The sequence below is a fragment of the Mustela putorius genome, unplaced genomic scaffold, assembly GCF_011764305.1.
Source record: "Mustela putorius furo isolate JIRA1106 unplaced genomic scaffold, ASM1176430v1.1 tig00003834_pilon_pilon_pilon, whole genome shotgun sequence".
In the NCBI taxonomy this organism is placed as follows: domain Eukaryota; kingdom Metazoa; phylum Chordata; class Mammalia; order Carnivora; family Mustelidae; genus Mustela; species Mustela putorius.
In genome coordinates, this window is record NW_025421987.1 from 103,162,957 (window position 1) to 103,184,744 (window position 21,788).

Here is a 21,788-nt window from a genome sequence, read left to right on the forward strand (position 1 = left end):
AATAGAGTAGTTTGACTGACAGGAGGTATCCATCAAAGCCTGGCATCTTTGGGTAACAGAAAACCCAACAAAAAAAAGGAGCTTAAATAGGGGCTTTGCATTTTAAAAAAAAATAGTTCTCATCTTATAGGAGAGTAAATGATTATGCAGGTTTTCAGCAGTTAATTAAAGGTAAGAAATATTCTTGTAATGATGAAAGAATAATTTTACATTTGAGACTGGTCAGTCTTGACCCCAAACCATGTAGTATGGAGGAGAGGCAGTTAATTAGGTTTATCCAGGATAGAGAATTCAGATGAGTGTGACAGAGGAGAGACACCCATTGACAGAGAGTTTTGGTGAAGGCAAAGGACGACAAAGGTGATAGAGAAAAGCGGGGATTGGGGGGAATATTGGTCATTGAAATGGAGGCCTTAAAGAGGGTAAGTAGATTATCCTGTAGGAGTGTCAGAGTGATTTGGAAGGGGAGGTGAGTAGAGAGTAAGATGTAGCAGGTAGTGATTTGGAGATGCTAGGGTGTGGTGGGAAAGTCCAGTTCTAGATTTGTTTGGGTTTGTGTGGCCGAGGGGAAGAAGAGCAAGCATTACGGAGATCTTGAGATCCCATGGATTGTTTGCTTGAGGCATGTGCACCCTGCCTCAGCAACACCTCTTAGTGTTTTTCATGTCATTTGGATTCTTTATATCTTGAAAAACAATTACTGATATCCTCTTTTTAAGAAAATTGAAAAAACTATACCTTCTTCACTTATGATTCTCAAGCTGTTGGCTGTAGCCTGGCTATCTCTTCAGTTCCAGACTCCTGTTTTCACATACCTCAGTGTATACTTCTTGTTTTGTTTTTTTTTTTTAAGATTTTATTTATTTGACAGAGAGAGAGAGAATGAGTGGAGAGAGTGACAGGGAGAGAGGGAAAAACAGGCCCCCGGCTAAGCAGGGATCCCAACATGGGGCTTTATCCCAGGACCCTGGGATCATGACCCGAGCCAAAGGCAGATTCCTAACCAACTGAGCCACCTAGGTGCCCCGTTACACATTTCTAAAGCCAACTTTATTTAGTGTCCCCCAGTTCATTCTCTTAATTCCTTTAACTCCTTTTCCTCTTATATTTGGTAAAGCAGCTGGAGTCACCACTCTCCCTTACTTACCATATTTATTCAGTTGATCACATACTGTTGATCCTACCTCATTGAAATCCTTTACTATCCATTCTCTCCTCTTTGTCTTCCGTACCATTTCGTAGCTCAAGCATTCATTGCCTCTCCCTGAATTACAGCAACAGCCTCTCTCCAGTGATCTCCTTGCCTCTGTTTTCACATCTTTCACCTTACACCCAAACTTCTCTCTTACCTGAAAACAAAATAGTCTTTCTGTGATTTACATTCTGTTCCTGTTGGGCGCCTGGGTGGCTCAGTTTTTAGGCGCCTGCCTTCACCTCAGGTCATGATATCAGGGTCCTGGGATCAAGGCCCACATCGGGCTCTCTCCTTGGCAGGAAGCCTGCTTCTCCCTCTGCCCCTCCCCCCTGCTTGTGTGTGCGCCCCCCCCCCCCCGTCTCTCTCCGTCAAATAAATAAAATCTTTAAAAAAAAAAAAAAAGTTCCAGGGCGCCTGTGTGGCTCAGTGGGTTAAGCCACTGCCTTCTACTCAGGTCATGATCTCAGGGTCCTGGGATCAAGTCCCACATCGGGCTTTCTGCTCAGCAGGGGACCTGCTTCCCTTCCTCTCTCTCTGCCTGCCTCTCTGCCTACTTGTGATTTCTCTCTGTCAAATAAATAAATAAAATCTTAAAAAAAAAAAAATTCCATTCCTGTTTAGTAGTGTCAGTAGGCACTGACTTTGCTGTTCACCTCTCCAACCCACGCACCAGTGTGGCCCCCTGATGTGCCTCTAGCTGTGCCATAGTAGTTTCAGTTCTTAAGGCATGCCAGGGGAGTTTGTCTTTGCCTAGGCAATAGGCACCGCTTTCCTTTCTTCCTGTTGAACTTCTTTTAAGATAATGACTGGTATGATAGTGGTGGAACTTTTTTTAACCTCTTGATAAACTAAAATTACCATTCACTATGTGTTTATTAACGTGCTCAGTCTTCCTGAGGTATATCAAGGAGAAAAGGAAAACTTCGAAATCTGGATTTTGTGCTCTTTTTAGTTCCCATATAATTTTACTAACACTAAATGCCATTTGTTGAGCATTTCATGATAGGGCCATTTTTTCATTGCTTAGGAGAAAATAATTATGGTTCTTATAGGCAATTGCAGTTTTCTTTATAGAATAATTATTCATCTGTATATATAAAAAGAATAATTGTTATTTCTGTTTTTGTCTTGGGTATTAAAAATTCTACTACTATGATAAGTGTCTCACCGTTTATTTTGAGTATAGAGTAAAGGAAAATACAAAGATTTCCTAATCGTGCAGTTGTATAAATCCTTCTTTATAATTATTGTTACATTCTTCACAGAGTAAAAATGAATCCCCAGACTTTTTGCCTTATTTTGGGGAACACAGGGAAATAGCATTTAAGGTAGGGTAGAGGCATGGACTTAAAAGTTGCTTAAGGCTATGGCTGCTCAATCTTGACATTTTCTATTTATTGATTTATTTATTAAAGATTTTTTTTTAAAGATTTTATTTATTTGATCAGCAGACTACAAGTAGTTAGAGAGGCAGGCAGAAGCGGGGCGTGGGGAGCAGGCTCCCTGCTGAGCAGAGAGCCCAATGCGGGGCTTGATCCCAGGACCCTGAGATCATGACCTGAGCTGAAGGCAGAGCCTTCACCCACTGAGCCACTGAGGCACCCTTTAAGATTTTGACACTGTTTAAAAACAGATAATCTTGGATGGGTTTTTAAAAAAGAAAAGATTTTATTTATTACAGAGTGAGGGAGAGAGTGAGAGTTTATGCGTGTGCACATGTGAATTGGGGGGAGGGGCAGAGGGAGAGAGAGAATCTCAAGCAGACTCCACACTGAGTGTGAAGCCCAGTGCAGAGCTGGATCCCACGACCCTGAGATCATGGCCTGAGCTGAAATCAAGAGTGAGACACTCAACTGACTGAGCCACCCAGGCCCCGTCAGTTGTTGTTTTTAAACTGATTTCCATTTTCACTCACGTTTGCATTAAATTTAATGAATTTTGAATTGATTGTGAGCATTTGGTGTTATGCCTGTATTTAGGATCTTAAATTTAAGTTCATCTAGCTGATTTGTGTTGTACTTTCTAGAATAGTAATTTTAAAATATTTTAAAGATAACATTATAAAATACAATCTATGATTACTTAAGAGAATGATAAATCACCAATATTCTTGCTATCCTACCATAATTAGTTTTATTTGTATTAATTTCTTTGCACCATCAAAATGTGAATATGCTTTTAGTGAGTATGATTGAATTATTTTATTTTTCATTTAAGAGTACGTTGTAGGAAAAAAAAAGTACATTATAGGGATGCCTGGCTGACTCAGTTGAGAGAGCATGGGACTCTTAATCTCAAGGTTGTGAGTTCAAGCCCTACATTGGGCATAGAGCCTACTTTAAAAAAAAAAAAAAAATCAATATATTTTTAAAAATTTAAAAATAGATTATATTATAAATCACTTTCCTCTTGTATTACAGTATAGGCTTGATTATGGATTGAAAGTAGGAAACATGAGTAGACAGACACTGGCACCATTCTCATTATGATTAGTTGGGTTCCAAAGAAGGTTTTTGTTTGAGCTTGACATAGGTGAGAAATGCTTAGGTTTTATAGCCTGCTGGGGAGGGGATTTTTCCAATTCAGAGAAACAAAGGAGCAAGGTCTAAGTACTTGGGAAATTGGAACAAGATGGAAGTAGAGGTTTTGAGTAGAAGGAATAATCCCTTTTCTGTGAATTTGAGGGCAATCAGGTGTGTATTCAGATGAAAATTCTTGGTGGCCTGAAAATTTACTGGAGGTGCTTTTAGCAATTCTTTGTGTACTCCCTATTACTTTAATCTTTATTGTGTAGAAATAACCCATATGTATTTGGAATAACTGATTTTCTTTAGCTTAAAAAATTTTTTTTTAAAGCTTTTATTTATTTATTTGACAGACAGAGATCACGAGTAGGCAGAGGGGCAGGCAGAGAAAGAGAAAGAGGCAGGCTCCTTGCTCAGCAGAGAGCCTGATGCGGGGCTCGATCCCAGGACCCTGAGATCACGACCTGAGCCAAAGGCAGAGGCTTTAACTCACTGAGCCATGCAGGAGCCCTTAGCTTAAAATTTTTTAATGGAAAAACTCAAACATACACAAAAGTAGAGAGAATAGTGTAATCAATTTCTGTGAACCCATCACCATGCTTCAGTAGTTAGCTTTTACATTTTTGCTTTTTAATGATTTTAGCATATCTAACCCTTTTATCTGTGTTTATTTTTATTTAGGATTTTATTTATTTTGAGAGAGAGAGAGATTGTGTGTGTGAGCAGGGGGAGGTGCACTGGTAGAAGGAGAGAGACCCCACACTGAGCACAGGTCCTGGTCTCCGGGGTTGTGAGATCGGCCGCACATCTGGCTCTGAGTCATCTGGGCACTCCAATCTGTGTTTATGTTGTCGGAGATAGATAAATGAATACTGTTCATTAAAGTAAGCCGTTCTTTCCCTGTTACATTACGAACTGACTATATGAACTATGAACATTATGAACTAACCTGTAGTTTTATTTATGTAATTAAAACAATTTTAAACGCTTTTAAACTCAATTCTAATATAACTATTTATAACTTTAAAATTGATGGTATTACTTAAAATTTCTTATCTCTATTGAAATGTTTCTGTCTCAAAAAAAATGTTTCTGTCTCTGATAGAATGGGTATTCTTGATATTACCTTTTTCAAAATGAGGATAGTAACTCTTCTAATAAGTTAGTTTTTATTGATAAGCCCATTTTAAACTAAAAATGAACCTATAAAAAATGAACCTATATATTCACATGTATTAATTTATTCAGTAACTAGTAAATTGAGTACTACTGTGTGCTAAGATCACATTTGAATAAATCAATGTAAAAACATTTGACCATAAAGTCAGTCTGTGTTTCATATTGTTTTGCTACTTTCACCACCTACTTTTTAATTTATTAGTCAACCAGTTTTATTGATGTGTAGTTGACACACAATGTTACATTAATTTCAGGTGTACAGCATAGTGATTGTACCACTCTGTGCATTGTGCTGTGCTCATCACAAGTGGAACTACGATATGTCACCGTACAACACTGTTACAGTACCATTGATTATATTCCCTATCCTCAACCTTTCATCCCCCCTGTAACTTATTCATTTTATAACTTGAAGCCTGTACCTCCTTTTCCACTTTACCCATTTGCCCATCCCCTTCATCTACCCCTCTAGCGACCGTAAGTTTCTTCTCTGTATTTATGGGTCTTTCCTGCTTTCTTTGTTCATTTGATTTTAGATTTCACATATAAGTGAAATCATGCAGAAGTTGTCTTTCGTTCTGACTTATTTCACTTAGCATAATACCCTCTAATGTTGCAAATGGCAAGATCTCATCCTTTGGTATGGCTGAGTAATATTCCATTACACACACACACACACCACATCTTTTTTTTTTTTTTTTTTTTTTTTAATTTATTTGTCAGAGAGCGAGAGCGCATGAACACAGGCAGACAGAATGGCAGGCAGAGGCAGAGGGAGAAGCAGACTCCCCGCCGAGCAAGGAGCCAGATGTGAGACTCCATCCCAGGACGCTGGGATCATGACCTGAGCTGAAGGCAGCTGCTTAACCAACTGAGCCACCCAGGCGTCCCCCACATCTTTTTTTTATCCATTCATCTATGGATGGACACTTGGGTTGCTTACATACCTTGTCTATTATAAATAATGCTGCAATAAACATAGGGATGTATACATCTTTCAAACTAGTTTTTTTGTTTTCTTTGGGTAAATACTCAATAGTGGAACTACTGGGTCATATGGCATTCCTATTATTACTTTTTCAAGAAAACTTCTTACTGTTTTCCATAGTGGCTGCACTAATTTACATTCCCACTAACAGTGCACAAGGATTCCCTTTCTCCAGATCCTCATCAGCATTTGTTATATCTTGTTTTGACTGAAGCCATTGTGACAGGTATAAGGTGATGTTTCATGGTGGTTTTGATGTCATTTTCCTGATGATTAGTGATGTTGAACATCTTTTCATATGTTTCTCGGCCATCTGAATGTCTTCTTTGGAAAAATGTCTGTTCAGGTCCTCTGCCCATTTTTAAATTGGATTCTTTGATTTTGGGGAGGTGTTGAGTTGTGTAAGTTCTTTATATATTTTGGATATTAATCCCTTATTAGATACATCATTTGCAAATATCTTTTCCCTTTCAGTGGACTGCCTTTTTGTTAGGTTGAGGGTTTTCTTTATTGTGAAAAAGCTTTTTATTTGGTTTAGTCCCAATAGTGTATTTTCGCTTTTGCTTCTGCTGCTGGAAGGAACATATCTAGGAAAATGTTGCTAAGGCCAGTATCCACAAAATTGTAGCCTATGTGGAAGTAATTTGAGTGCTGTGATTTCAGATCTCACATTTAGGTCTTTAATCCATTTTGAGTTTATTTTTGTATATGGCATAAGAAGGTGGTCCAGTTTCATTCTTTTCTACGTAGCTATTCAGTTTTTCCAGCACCATTTATTGAAGAGACTATCTTTTCCTTGTTGTATATTCTTGCCTCCTTTGTTGTGGATTAATTGACCAGGTAAGTGTGGATTTATCTCTGGGCTCTCTATTCTGTTCCATTGATTGATGTCTTTGTTTTTGTGCCAGTACCATATTGTTTTGATTACTTTAGCTTTATAGAAGAATATCTTGAAATCTGGGATTGTGTTCTTTCTCAAGGTTGCTTTGGCTATTTGTGATTCCATATAAACGTAAGGATTATTTGTTCTACTTCTGTACTACTCAGTTTTAAATTTAGAGATAATTGGGTTATGTCATAAAAAACTATATGAATGACTGAGTAAAATTTTCTGGGACATTTTGCGTATGTCCTGCATTACTCTGGACCTGTGTCTTCAGGAAAAAATGAAACACAATGATGTGTAGAATAATTGTAAATATGGATAGAATATCTTTAAGAAGGTGGGTCTTAGAATGTCCAGTTCGTACATTATTAAGAAGTAGAAAGAGATTTCAGAGACATTTTATCTATCACTTACTTTCCAGTTATACAAAGAATAAGACAAGACACCCCAAGTAAATGCAGTCGTCCGAGGTGAACATATGATAGTAGTTTTCATACTTACGGTCTTAGTTTCTGTAGATCTGTTTATACCATTGAGACATACTGCATTTTTTAGTTGGTTTACTAAGTGAAAACAGGTTAAAATAACAGTTTAGTGAATTATATACTGATACTTACAGCCTGATGTTTCTGTGGACGAGAGTTGGTGTGCTACTTCTCCTAATAGATGTTTGTTTTTCAGAGTTGAGGTGTTTCAGTGGTGCAGTACTCCTAATTCTGTGTTTTTGTCTCCCTTATTACAGGTTCATGTCAGGGCTGGCCTTTTTCATGGTACTGAACTCCTCTGTAAAACCATCGTAAGCTCAGAGATATCAGGGAAAAATGATCACATTTGGAATGAACCACTGGAATTTGATATAAATACTTGTGACCTGCCACGAATGGCTCGATTATGTTTTGCTATTTATGCAGTTCTGGATAAAGTGAAAACAAAAAAGTCAACTAAAACTATTAATCCCTCTAAATATCAGACCATTCGGAAGTCTGGGAAAGTGGTAATTATACACTACCGAAAAATTTTTTCAATGGAATAATTTTAAGAGACTTTGAAATAATTGAGTAACGTGAAATGATAGCGTATAACTTTCGTCCCTATGAAGTGATTTTAAAAAGATGATAGATCTTCATTTTTATTTCTGTTCATTTATTTCTCTTTTGTCAAATTATTTTAGCAAATACCGTATTGTAAGTGTTCCATTATAAATATAATACTTTAAAAAATATAGATAAAAAAGAATGAAAGGATTAGAAAACTGTATTTCCACAATACCTTAACTGAAATTCTATGTGCCACATATGCTCAAACATTCAGATTTTTGTGAATTTTAGAAAGATTGTACAGTATACTTTATTCAACACATCTGTGGGGCCTGGATCACAAATCTGTAATCAAACACATCATTGCTTGGCAGTGAAGTATGTGAATAGTCACATTAAATGAGACAAATGCAGAATATTAGTTAACTTCAGGCCATTTCTGGCCACGTTTTGCTCTCCTATGAATTATGAATAAACTTTTAGTTTTCAGTTTATTAGATTTCGAAATTGAGGAAAAAGGATGATGGTGTGCCTGTTCTCATATTCCATTTCATATTTTTAGTTCTGTCTTTTTCATTTTCTTTTAAGTTTATGAAAAGTTGTTTTGGAGGGATGGGGACACGAATTTTATATATTTAAAAAAAAATGGTTGCTATATTTATGTACATGAATTTGTGTCCTTTATTCTTTAATGTAAGAATTAAGCAGGCTTTTCCTCTGGTTATTATCATACAGTTTTTTAAAAATAAATTTTAGGGTGTAAAAGTCATGGAAGAGTACTTCCTTAGTGTTTTTTCTTACACTGATAAAGAATTTTACTCAAAGTATTTGACTGTTTATAAGGTTTTTTGATAAACTGTGACCAAGTTAATTGATCTAGGTGTCTAGGCTTCCTTCTAAGAAATAAAAATAAATTCTACAATACCTACAGACATTGTCTTCTACTACATTAAGGTTTAATGAGGTGTAAAGCTCATAAAACATATAACCTGATATATCATACGTATTTTCTTGAATCATTAAAAATTCCTCATCATTTGCATTGTTTATATAAGAAATAATGTTTTTTGGATACATTATTTCATCATGAGACATTAATTGACTTTCAGTGTTTTCTTGAACCATTGTAAAGATCTAGAACATTTTTCCATGTACAGCTTGTTTTATTTAGGATGATTTTTTTGGAAATCGTCTGGAACTCTAGATATTTCTAGATCTAAATTTTTGAAACAAAGGGCATGTACATGTTTACCTTCTGAAGTTCTTTTTCAGGATATTTATACAGTGGTATCTTTTTCAACAGCATTATCCTGTAGCATGGGTAAATACGATGGTTTTTGACTTTAAAGGACAGTTGAGATCTGGAGACATAATATTGCACAGCTGGTCTTCATTTCCTGGTAAGATTTATATCCTAATCCTTAAAGAGTAACTTTTGGTATGTGGACTAGTTAGTTTCTTTATGACTCACTGTTCTTTCAGTTTAGAAAAGAAACCATCTTTTTGTATCTTTATTATTTATTCTAAGGCAGATGCCCGCAGATTGTTTTAATGTATTTAAAAGTGATTTGTATCTGAAGATATTTGTTATCCTGGTGAATATGTTCTTGCTTTAAAAGTTTTATTTTTATAGATTTTGGAGAAATTCTCCTAAGGAACAATATCTTCTTTGTAACAACCTTTTTGCTTCTAGTTGTACTAAATTTCTACACTAATAGAAGGAACATTCACTAATATGGGAGGAATAGTAAAAACACAGCAAGTGTTTAGTTGGCTTTAACCTGAAATTTGAGCTAAGAGGAGCACCTTCCATATGCCTATATTTCTGAAGTACTATTCAGAGCACCCCAATAAGGAAACCAGTTTTGTAAGACTTACAATCTAGGTTCACTTTGGTTCAAAAGTAGGATTTGTACAGAAGACTGTTTGATTCTTTCCATTATTCCATACTGCGTTTCCTGGATGTTTGAAATTTTTAGTATAAACTTTGCATTATAATAGCTGTTTTCATTCCCCCCTGCCTTCATAGTTTGTTAATACAGTTAATAAAACTGTGAAATTACTTGCATTTTAAAGTTATTTTTTGGGTGACAGATACTTGAAAATGTTTATTAGTAGTTGGCATCTGAGAAATTGGTTTTAGATAATCAGTTATTTACAGACATATTTAAAACTTACGTTCTAGGAGCGCCTGGGTGACTCAATGGGTTAAAGCCTCTGACTTCAGCTCAGGTCATGATCCCAGGGTCCTGGGATTGAGCCCCACATCAGGCTCTCTGCTCTGCAGGGGCCTGCTTTCTCCTCTCTCTCTCTCTGCCTGCGTCTCTGCCTACTTGTGATCTCTGTCTGTCAAATAAATAAATAAAATCTTAAAAAAAAATTACGTTCTAATATTTTATGTGTGTATATATTCTTCAGTTACTATTCTTTCCTCATATACCTATAGTAGTTTTTACTACTGCATGTTTTCACCCAAATATAAGAGAGTAGTGTGCATTTATATATTTCTTAAGAGAAACTGTGAGCTTCATAGTTAGAGTAAAAATTATGCATTTCAGCAGTTACACCTTTTTGAAAATTTTAATTTAGACTCACACATGTTCTCCAGAATCACCAAGCAACTCGACTGGTATTTTTAGTAAAATAGACAATTATGGGCAGTATTAACTTGGCATACTGTGAGCCTGACTTTATCTCTAACAAAATGTAATGTGAAAAATAATAAATGAACACATTTGCTATGCATGTATGACTTCTCGAATTGTCAATTTATCGCAGTAGGAGTGAGGCTGAAAAAAAGGAACTACAAATAATCTATTGTATAGAGTCCCTAGGCCATCATTAAATGGTATATAATCACATTACTGGTTGCTTTTTTATCTTTCCAGATTTCTTTGCATATACACTAGGAAATACAAATGTAGATTTCTAGTTTTCTTCTAGTCTTAAAATAGCATTCTGTGCAGTGTTCTCCTTTTTGCTCCTTTAACCTTATCTGTCTATATAGAGTTCTGCTGCTGTTCTTAAACCATACTTACCTTTTGATAATTTAAGCAGTGTTACAGTGAATAATCTTGCTTATGTGCAGGTATATGTCTGAGATAAATTCCTAGAGGTGGGTCTGTTAAGTTAAAGAATAAATACATTTGTTATTGTACACGTGACACTGATATAACTCTATGTTAGCTAACTGAAATTAAAATAAAAACTTAAAAAAACTTGGAATTTTAAAATAAAAAAAGAATAAATAGGTTTGTTATTTTGATAATCACAAATTGCTCTCCAGTTGAGGTTGTACCAAATTGTACATTCTATTTATAAAATATATTAGAGTGCTTTTTTGGTAATCACTTTCAAGCAAGGTTACCTCTCTATGTTTGTTAGTAAGAATACTAAAATGCTACATTTTACTTAGCTAGATTGTATGTGGTAAAACAAAGGAGTATAATGCTACTAGATAGTATAAGTGTAGGATTTTAATTTGCTGAGAAATCTGCTTTAGAGGTATATAAATGAGAATTTCTCCCTTCTGGGTGACAATGGAATCTGAAATTTGAGAGTATTAAACAACTCAAGCGAAGAATTGATCAACGAGCTGAAACGTGGAAATACTCAAAGATTTTCTAGTGGAACTCCTGGGTAGCTAAGGTGGTTGGCATCTGCCTTCATTTTAGCTCAGGTCACTAACACCAGGTTTTGGGATTCCCACCTTTCCCCCACCCCCCCACCCCAACAGCCTCCCTGCTCACTAGGGAGTCTGCCTCCCCCCCACCACCCCACCCCTGCTCCTGCTCTCTTTCTCTCTCTCAAATTAATAAATAAAAAGAATATTTTCTAGCATTGGTAAATAATTTGAGTATGCATAATATCTAGACATTAGGACTGGACACAGTGGATTTTTATTTCTTTAGGAGAGAACAGCTGTGCTAAAAGTCTGTATAAGAAAGAGATAATAGTTTGGAGAAGAGAGACTTTAGGTTGTACTGCTAATTCCATTCTCTTGAGTTTATTGTCTCTTCGACAGTTTACTACTTATCTGTGAAATGAAAGTTTTATGAGAACACTGAAATCTAAGAATCCCATGCACAATTCTGTGAATGTACCATGGGGGAGCAGAGGGAGTGCCTTAAAGAAATAAGCAGTTTATTCAGTTAAAGGAGTACCATTTGAATGGAGTGTTGCAGAAATTATCAGAGAGCCCTTTAACTGTTATCAGCAGTTTATGGGCTAATTGAGAAGCATAAACAACATTAGATATGTCTGAAAGAATGTCATTGATGATTCTCAGAATATCAGTTTGGGTACTGTGATGACCATGGAAAAATAAGGAGTCCATATATGTGGTGAAGTAATAAAAATTCTGTGAGTCACTTTATATTGATGGAGAACAGTTTCCATTAAGTTTTTTTTTTTTTCCAAGATTGAGAATACTAGTCAAATTTGAAGAAAGAGGTGAGGTGGGTATTTTTATAAACTTTCTCATTTTAGAGCTGTATGTAAACTCACATTCAATTCTTGTGTCAAGTATAAACAGAAAGTTAGAAGCTTACTGATATGATTGTCTACCAAATTCCTTAGGTGGCCTAGTTGTAAAATAATTTTTTACTAAGGATTTATTTTAGTTTAGTTTTTAAAAACATTTTTTAAGAATCAAAATTATTTGTATATTTTAGATGAACTTGAAGAAATGTTGAATCCAATGGGAACTGTTCAAACAAATCCATATACTGAAAATGCAACAGCTTTGCATATCAAATTCCCAGAAAATAAAAAACAACCTTATTATTATCCTCCCTTCGATAAGGTAAGCTAATTATTTAAAGAATCAGTATGCATGAAAATTACTGAATCATTAGTTCTTGGCTCTGCATGTTTATAGTTTAAGCTTTCCATGTTTGTTTCTCTTTCAAAATGTCACATACATTCGCAGCTTGGTTCAGTGGAAAGACCAGTGATCATGGAGCCAACTAAATTTGTATTTAATCTTGGCTTTATCACTGACCAGGTGAGACATAATATCTTTGAAGGTCAGGTTTCTCATTTATAAAATGAGAAAATCATAATTGTTCTCTCAGGTTCTTTTCAATGCATTTATATAAGTCTGAGTATGTGATATGTACACTGAAGCTTGCCCGGCATCTTAGTTTAGGAATTAAAGACATGGTAACTGCTGTGTCAGAATTGGTATTCAAAAAACAGAAGATTTATGTTGACTATTACTATTAGTAAGACTTCCTAAGGTATTGTTACTTGTGTAGAATCTATAGCAAGGACTTCCATTTCTAAACCTGTTTCCTTAGTATACAAACTGCTTATCTTAGGTACCAGGAGGATATCTGCTGGAGTTGAAAATGGGGCTATGCTAATTTACATTCTGAACATATGCTAAGCAGTCATATGTTTTATCTTCAGGTTTGGCATCTTTGTTGCAGGTATGATTGATGCAGTTTTTATGAGAAAATCTTGGAGCAGATTCTCAGATAGTAACAAGTTTATTCCCTTCATCTATGTGAGAAAAAGCTTCCTTTAAAAATCAGTATTATACTAAATAATATTTACATTAATCCATCTTTAAACTAAATTGTATTTTAAAATTCAGCATTGCCAGACCTGTATAGAGTAAATTTTTAAAGTAATACATAAATTAATGTTACCTAATGTTTCTTCTTTACTCTCATTTTCATTGAATTTTTTCCACACAAGGTAACTTTTCATTTCCAATTCTTCTGAAATGATTTTCTAATCAGTAATATACAACCAAATTAAATTTTGTGGTTATACAGTTGAAATCCCACATATGTCAAGAACCATCTACCTTAGTGTACACTGAGTTGGAAAAGGTGCATTTCTGACTCATCCATTGCATTCCTGCCATGGCTTTATTCCTTAGAATAGCCTGGGTGGCTCAATTGGTTAAGCAGCTGCCTTCGACTCAGGTCATGATCCCAGCGTCCTGGGATCAAGTCCCGCATCAGGCTCCTGGCTCGGCGGCGAGCCTGCTTCTCCCTCTGCCTCTGCCTGCAATTCTGTCTGCCTGTGCTTGCTCTCTCGCCCTCTCTCTCTGATAAATAAATAAAATCTTAAAAAAAAAAAAAAAAAGAGTGCTAAGAATAGCAATTTAACCAGAAGGCATAGTTACTTGTGATACATTTTATACTCCATGCTATGACTGTTTTTGTGTTCGCTTAATAGTATGTGTTCAGCAATCAGTTATAGTTTCTTTTGGATCAAATGAGGTGCTTTTTGAACCATTTTTATGACTATCCTATGCAGTTACATGTAGTTTTCATGTTATATTTCAAGAGAAGTCCAGCTTCTTTAAAATATTTTATTTCAACACTGCTTAAGTCACTAAACTTTCCTTTTGCCTTTGTAATCTCTTAGAGAGTCCGTCTTTGAAGATCAACTTGTGATAGAGGATTTGTCTTTAAATATATATAAATATACTTACTGGGATTTTATAAAAATTGTATAATTTATAAGTGCACCATTTAAAAAATCAAATAATACAGATAGAAAAATTGAAAGTTCCCTGTATTCTTTTTATTTAATTTAATGATTTTTGTTGTGATCATTTGTGTACATTTTGCTTTTCAAGACAATTTTATGGTTATTGATAATTTTAATAACTAACTTCATTTTGTCATTATAAAAACTGTATGAAATAAAATAACAGTTATCACTGCACTTTACATTTGTGGATATAGTTAAATTATTCATTTAGTATTATGTAAGTCAGTAACTGGATATAAATCTTCAGATTCTTTTTTTTTTTTTTTTAAGATTTTATTTATTTACTTGACAGACAGAGATCACAAGTAGGCAGAGAGGCAGGCAGAGAGAGAGAGGAGGAAGCAGGCTCCCTGAAGAGCAGAGAGCCTGATGTGGGGCTCCATCCCAGGACCCTGGGATCATGACCTGAGCCGAAGGCAGAGGCTTTAGCCCACTGAGCCACCCAGGCACCCCTCTTCAGATTCTTTACCCACTGATTTTCCCATCTTTTTAAGAATCAGAGCCCCCTTTTAAGTAAAAAAATTCAAAAGATATTTTTAGATTATCCCCTGATAGTCTATTTTTTTATGTTAATTTAGGAAAAAAATGACAAATGAGAAAAACTTACTTATTTAGTAATTCTTACATATCTTTGCATTTTCTTAATCAGAAAATATTTACCTGTATTTAAAATTCTTTCACATACCAAAGAATTCTTTCACATACATATTCAAACCATTGCTTATTTTATCTACAGACAATGCTAGTAGTGTACCCTGGGAGTCACAGTACCATTGACTCTTAGTTGTCAGGAGTTTGAAGATTGGGAATCCCCACATAATACCATTTTCACTTAAAATTCATGTTTACATTATAAAGTATAGAAATGCCAGACCCTATGTTGTTTCTTGTAGTCTAAGTACAATTATAATAATTTATAATTAAAATTTTACAAATACAGGGCGCCTGGGTGGCTCAGTGGGTTAAGCCACTGCCTTCAGCTCAGGTCATGATCTCAGGGTCCTGGGATCGAGTCCCGCATCGGGCTCTCTGCTCAGCAGGGAGCCTGCTTCCCTTCCTCTCTCTCTGCCTGCCTCTCCGTCTACTTGTGATTTCTCTCTGTCAAATAAATAAATAAAATCTTAAAAAAAAAATTAAAAAAAAATTTTACAAATACAAGCACCAGAATTTAATTAAAAACTTTTTTTAACAGATAATTGAGAAGGCGGCTGAGATTGCAAGCAGTGACAGTGCTAATGTATCAGTAAGTATCAAGATTTTAAATGGCCCTTTCTTATTATAACATTGTGTTCATTTTTAGTTACCTTTATCTGATATATGCTGATGACTTACAGACTGTATGTGAATATGTACATACTAATGTTCTTTTGAATGGCAGCTGTTTGTAGATATTCTGTGTTCAATGGTAAACCCTTTTCTGATATAAGCACAGGCTTAGCAGTTTGTCTTTTTTTTTTTTTTAATTTAGTTAATTTATTTTTTAAAGTAGGCTCTCACAAACCTTGAGACCAAGAGTTGGATGTTCTATTGACTGAGCCAGACAGGTGCCCTCAGTAGCTAGTCTTTAAGAGACGCTCTGGCACCTCCGCATCGAGTAACAGTACTGTTCTTTTAAATATTATTCAATTGAATGAAGAGGCTGTAATTTTCTTTCTTTTTCACATGTAACAGCAGATATAATCAGGTCAGGATTTACAGTGCTAGGGAACCAGTTTTCTTCCATCTTGGTGCTCTGTCTTGTTAATATGTAGTTTCTGTCTCATGGTTTAATACTAGTGCTTCAGTTTCTCATATTGTTATGGTCCAGCCAGCAGGAACAGGAAAAGCAAGAATAGAGGCCACACCTATTCTTTTTGAGGAAATCATTAATATGCCTCATTGCTGCTCACATCTTATTAGCCAGGAATTAGTCACATGGCCATATTTTAACCACAGGTGAGGCTGGAAATACAGTCTTTAGTTGGCCAGGCATGTGCTTGACTAAGAATAAGAGATCCTAGTTAATAAAGGAAGAGCAGAAAGAATACTGTGGGACAAACGGCATCTCTGCATACACACTATGCCTATCATTTTTACCAGAGACGACAAAATAGATTATTTTGTTTAGTTTACAATATTTGTAATATTTCTATCACTTATACTTTTTAGCTTAATTTTTTGACTGTTAAAATAGTTTAAGACGTTGCCGAGTCTAATCTGATACTCTTTTTTCATGTTCATCTGTTTATAATTTTTATGTGTTTTCAGTATAGAACATACATTTTATTTACATAAAATGGCAATAATAGGCCAGGTGGCAAAATGGAGATAATGTATATTTTTATCATTTACACAGAATCAAAGCACTATGTTATGTTGGCTAGTTGAAGAAATGTCTGGCCCAGGGTGTCTTCTCCTTTGCCCTTGGAATTCTCAAAAATATCCATAGTCCTGCAGTGCAAGTCATCTACTATAAATACTTCGAGCACTTCTCTTTAGTGTAATAAAAGAAGCTTATTACAAGTATACACTTACCAGTTTGTCCATCAGTTATATTGAAGATACTGTGGGTTCTGTTCCAGACCACTGCAATAAAGGGAAAATCATGATAACATTAGTTGTGAATTTTTTGGTTTCCCTGTGCATATAAAAGTTAGGTTTACACAATACTGTAGTCTGTCACATGTGCCAGTAGCATTATGCCTAAAAAACAATGTATATGCCTTAATTTAAAAATACCTTTTATTTTAAAAAGTGCTGATCATTAGCTGATCTTTCAGCAAGTTGTAATCTTTTTGCTGATAGAAGTTCTTGATGTTGATGGCGACTGATTGATCAGGGTCGGGGTTGTTGAAGGTTATTGGGATAGCTGTGGCAGTTCTTAAATTAAGCCCACAATGCAGTTTGCTGCATTAATTGACTCTTCTTCCTTTTATGAATGATTTCTTTGTAGCATACAATCTGTTTGGTAGCGTTTTACCCACAGCAGAACTTCTTTTAAAATTAGATCAGTCTTCTCCAACCCTGCAGCTGCTCAAGTAAGTTTATGTAATATTCTAAATCTTTTGTTGTCATTTCAATAGTCTTTACAGCATCTTCACCAGCAGTATGTTCCATCTTAAGAAACCACTTTCTTCACTCATCCATAAGAAGCAAGTCCTCATCCGTTCAAGCTTTTTTCGTGAAACTGCAGCAATTCAGTCACATCTTCAGGCTTCACTTCTAATTCTAGTTCTCTTGCTCTTTTTACCGTATCTGCATTTACTTCCTCCACTGAGTTCTTGAACCACTCGAAGTCATCTGTGAGGGTTGGAATCAACTTCTTCCAAACTCCTTGTAAATATTGATATTTTGACCTCTTCCTTTGAATCCCAAATGTTCTTAATGGCATCTAGAGTAGTGAATCCTTTCCAGAAGGTTTTCAGTTTAGTTTGCCCAGACCCATCAGAGGCATCACTCTGTATGTACCTTTGATTTTATGAAATAAATGTCCTAAATAATGAGATTTGAAAGTCAGAATTACTTCTCCGTCCATGGGCTACAGAATGGATATTGTGTTAGCAGGCATGAAAACAACATCAGTCTCATTATACATCTCCATCAGAGAGCTCTTGGGTGATCGGGAGCATTGTCAGCATTAATGTTTTAAAAAGAAGGTCTCAGTAGGTCTCAGTAGTGAGCATAAAATATTCATTAAACCATCTTGTAAACATACGTGCTGCCATCAGGCTTTGTTGCTCCATATATAGAACATAGGCAGACTAGATTTAGCATAATTCTTAAGTGTCTAGGATTCTGAAGTGGTCATTGAGCACTGGCTTCACCTTAAAGTCACCAGCTGTTTTAGCGCCCAGAAAGAGAGGTCCATCTGTCCTTTGAAGCTTTGAAGCCAGGCATTGACTTCTTTTCTCTAGCTGTGAAAGTCATAGATAGCAGTCTCTTCTAATAGAAAGCTATTTTATCTACGTTGAAAAGCTGTTGGGTTAGTGTAGCCATCTTCATTAATGATCTTAGCTAGATTTTCTGGGCAACCTCTTGCAGCTGCTATGTCAACACTTGCTTCTCCTTACATTTTTATGTTATGGAGATATTAAACCTCTTAAACAACTTCTTTTAGCTTCAAATTGTTCTTCTGCAACTTCCTCACTTCTCTCAGCCTTCATGAACTTCAGGAGAATTAGGGCCTTGTTTGCATTAGGCTTTGGCCTAAGGGAATGGTTTGATCTTTTATCTATACCACAAACACTTTCTCCATATAGCAATAAGTCTCCTTTGCTTTCCTGTCATTAATGTGTTCACTGGAGTAGCACTTTTCATTTCCTTCAAGAACTTTTCCTCTGATTCACCACTTGGCTAATTTTTTGGCACAAAAGGCCTAGCTTTTGCCTGTCTTGGCTTTCAACATGCCTTCTTACTAAGCTGTATCATTTACAGCTTTTGATTTAAAGTGTGAGACGTGCAGCTTTTCCATTCACTCTAACACTTAGAAGCTATTGTAGGGTTATTAATTTGCTTAATATCAATATTGTTGTGTCTTAGAGAATGAGGAAGCCCTAGGAGAGAGAGAGAGATGGGAACAGCTGGTTGGTGGAACAATCAGAATGGGTATAACATTTATTAAGTTTGCCATCTTCTGTGGTATGGTTCATGGCACCCCCAAAAAATTAACAGTAGTAACAGCAAAGATTGCTGACCACCAATCACTGTGACAAGTATAATAATAATGAGAAAGTTTGAAATATTCAGAGAATTACCAAAATGAGACATAGAGACAGTGAGCAAATGCTGTTGGAAGAATGGCACTGATGGACTTGCTTAATGCAGGGTTGCCACAGGCCTTCAATTTGTGAAAAAAATATAGCACAGTATCTGTGAGGTATAATAAAATAAGCCTGCACCAAAACAGATAATTACAGTTTTAGGTTTCAGAGATAATAGTTATATAAAGATATCTTCATTCTAATTCCTCTTTCTGTTATCCTTTATTAGTCTTTATATTGAACCCAAGTATCAGAAGGGTAACTGATAATTTTTACTATTTCTCTTATGCTTTTAACTGCTCCCTCACTTAAATCAGAAGGTTTCCTTCTTACTGAGGTTGTGATATTCTGGCCCACATTAGATGTGCCTTTTTTTTTTTTAAATCGAGGGCATAGTACAATTAATAAATGGTGAAACCAAAAATTAAAGTTATTCCTATAACTGCCATCTACTTTTTATCCTCAGAGATAACTTGTCAGGAGTGTAGCTTATAGGTACTAATCCTAATGCAATACATGGATTTACATACCTTTATATATAATATACCCTTTTTTAAAAAAAATAAATGAGATCATATAGTTTCTTCCTTTTTAATTTAATGCATTTGTGGATTTTGTCTCTTTCAGAGGTTCACTTCTCTTTATTTACTTTGTAATTTTTATTTATTTATTTTTAAAAGACTATTTATTTATTTATTTATTTGACACAGAGAGAGAGAGAGAGAGAGATATCACAAGTAGGCAGAGAGGCAGGCGGAGAAAGAGGGGGAAGCAGGCTTCCGGCTGAGCAGAGAGCCCAATGTGGGGCTCGATCCCAGGACCCTGAGATCATGACCTGAGCCGAAGGCAGAGGTTTAACCCACTTAGCCACCCAGGCGCCCCTCTTTTTATTTACTTTTTTATTTATTTATTTATTTATTTATTTATTTTTAAGATTTTATTTATTTATTTGACAGAGAGAGATCACAAGTAGGCAGAGACTCAGGCAGAGAGAGAGAGGAGGAAGCAGGCTCCCTGCTGAGCAGAGAGCCCGATGCGGGACTCGATCCCAGGACCCTGAGATCATGACCTGAGCCGAAGGCAGCGGCTTAACCCACTGAGCCACCCAGGCGCCCTTATTTACTTTTTTAAAAAGATTTATTTATTTTAGAGAGAGAGAGAGAGTAACAGTGTGAACAGAGGGAGAGGTCCTGGGAAAGGCGGTGGGAGTGGAATAGAAATCCTCAAGTAGTCTCCCAAATGAGTACAAAGCCCCTGACCCCCAGGGATTGATCCCAGGACTCTGAGATCATGACCTGAGCTAAAATCAAGAGTCAGAAGCTTAACTGACAGAGCCACCCAGGCACTCCCCACTTTTTAAAGTTTTTTCAACATTCTGTGGCATTATTAGCAGCTATTAGTTATTGAACATACATACTCCTGGGGTTTTTTTGTGTTTTGAGGGGTTTTTTCCCCTCGTTTTTACTAAAATAGTGTTGTAATGAATATTTTAGAGATACTTCTTTAAATATGTATTTTGTGTTTTTAAAAGTATGTATGTATGTATTTATCTATTTAAGTAGGCTCTGTACCCAGCATGGGGACTCCTGACCCCAAGACCAAGAGTTGCATGTTTCACTGACTGAACCAGCCACATGCCCCTACATACATGTATTTTATCAGATGGATTCTTAGAAGTGAAATTATTAGATCAAAAGCATCCCTTTTAAAATAAGAATTCTGCCAAATTGCATACCTTAAAATACCTTAAAATTTATAACCCTAGCCACACTGTGGAAGAGCTTTAATATCATTCTACATGTCCTCCTGCCCTTTTAATCCTTTTTTTAACCCTTTTAGTATTTTAATCCATTGGACAAAAAATTGATGTCACACTACTTTAACTTGCATTTTTTTTTAAGGTTTTATTTATTTGTCAGAAAGCATGTATGTATGTATAAGCAGGAGGAGCTGCAGGCAGAGGCAGAGGGAGGAGCAGACTCCCCATTAAGCAAGGAGCCCGATGCTGGATTTGAACTAATGCTGCTATGAACATGAATATACAAATATCTTTTTAAGACTCTGCTTTCAGTTCTTTTGGATATATATACAACCAGAAGTAGAATTGCTGAATCATATTGTAGTTTTCTTTTTAATTTTTTTAAGGAACTGCTATACTGTTTTCTATAATAGTTGTACCATTTTACATTCCCACCAGCTACAAAAGCAATGTTTTTTATATCCTTGTCATCACTTTTGTGTTTTTTGACAGTAGCCATCCTAATAGGTGTTAGTATTTTTTAAATTGGTTGTATGCCAAGGACCTTGGGTCTGTAGAATAGGAAAAATGTGATCCTTGTGAATTATGATTATAGAATTGGCAGTTTTTATCTTCGTATCTAGTGGAACTCAACCTGAGACTAACTTGCCCTTTGTGGGCCATTTGGCATTGTTTAGAGGTTTTCTTGGTTGTGAGGGTGTTCCTGGCATCTGGTGGGTAAAGTTCAGGGGTCTGCTAAATTCCTACAATGTACAGGACCATCCTTCTACAACAAAATAATAATAGCACTGAGGTTTAGAAACCCTGCTCTAATCTAAAACGTCCATATTATAATTTTATCTTATTTTCTACTGTGGAAACTCAGGCATAAAATTTTAATGGTTGGCTTTGGAGTATGCAGATGTGATAACTTAAGCCAGTGTTCACAAGTCCTAGAAATCTACCTAGGAAGTTTTCTTAGGAGAAT

The 21,788-nt window shown here is 35.8% G+C and overlaps 1 protein-coding gene across 4 annotated transcripts in view; it reads left to right on the forward strand.

Moving 5' to 3' along the window:
• Positions 1-21,788, forward strand: part of PIK3CB (phosphatidylinositol-4,5-bisphosphate 3-kinase catalytic subunit beta) — a 207,424-nt gene that overhangs the window by 122,416 nt on the left and 63,220 nt on the right. For all 4 annotated transcript variants that reach the window (XM_004762402.3, XM_004762405.3, XM_004762404.3 and 1 more), the window contains 4 exons: positions 7,516-7,767; positions 9,114-9,210; positions 12,484-12,614; positions 15,516-15,566. In XM_004762402.3, the coding sequence (XP_004762459.1) occupies positions 7,516-7,767; positions 9,114-9,210; positions 12,484-12,614; positions 15,516-15,566 (531 nt within the window). The remainder of the gene's footprint in view (positions 1-7,515; positions 7,768-9,113; positions 9,211-12,483; positions 12,615-15,515; positions 15,567-21,788) is intronic.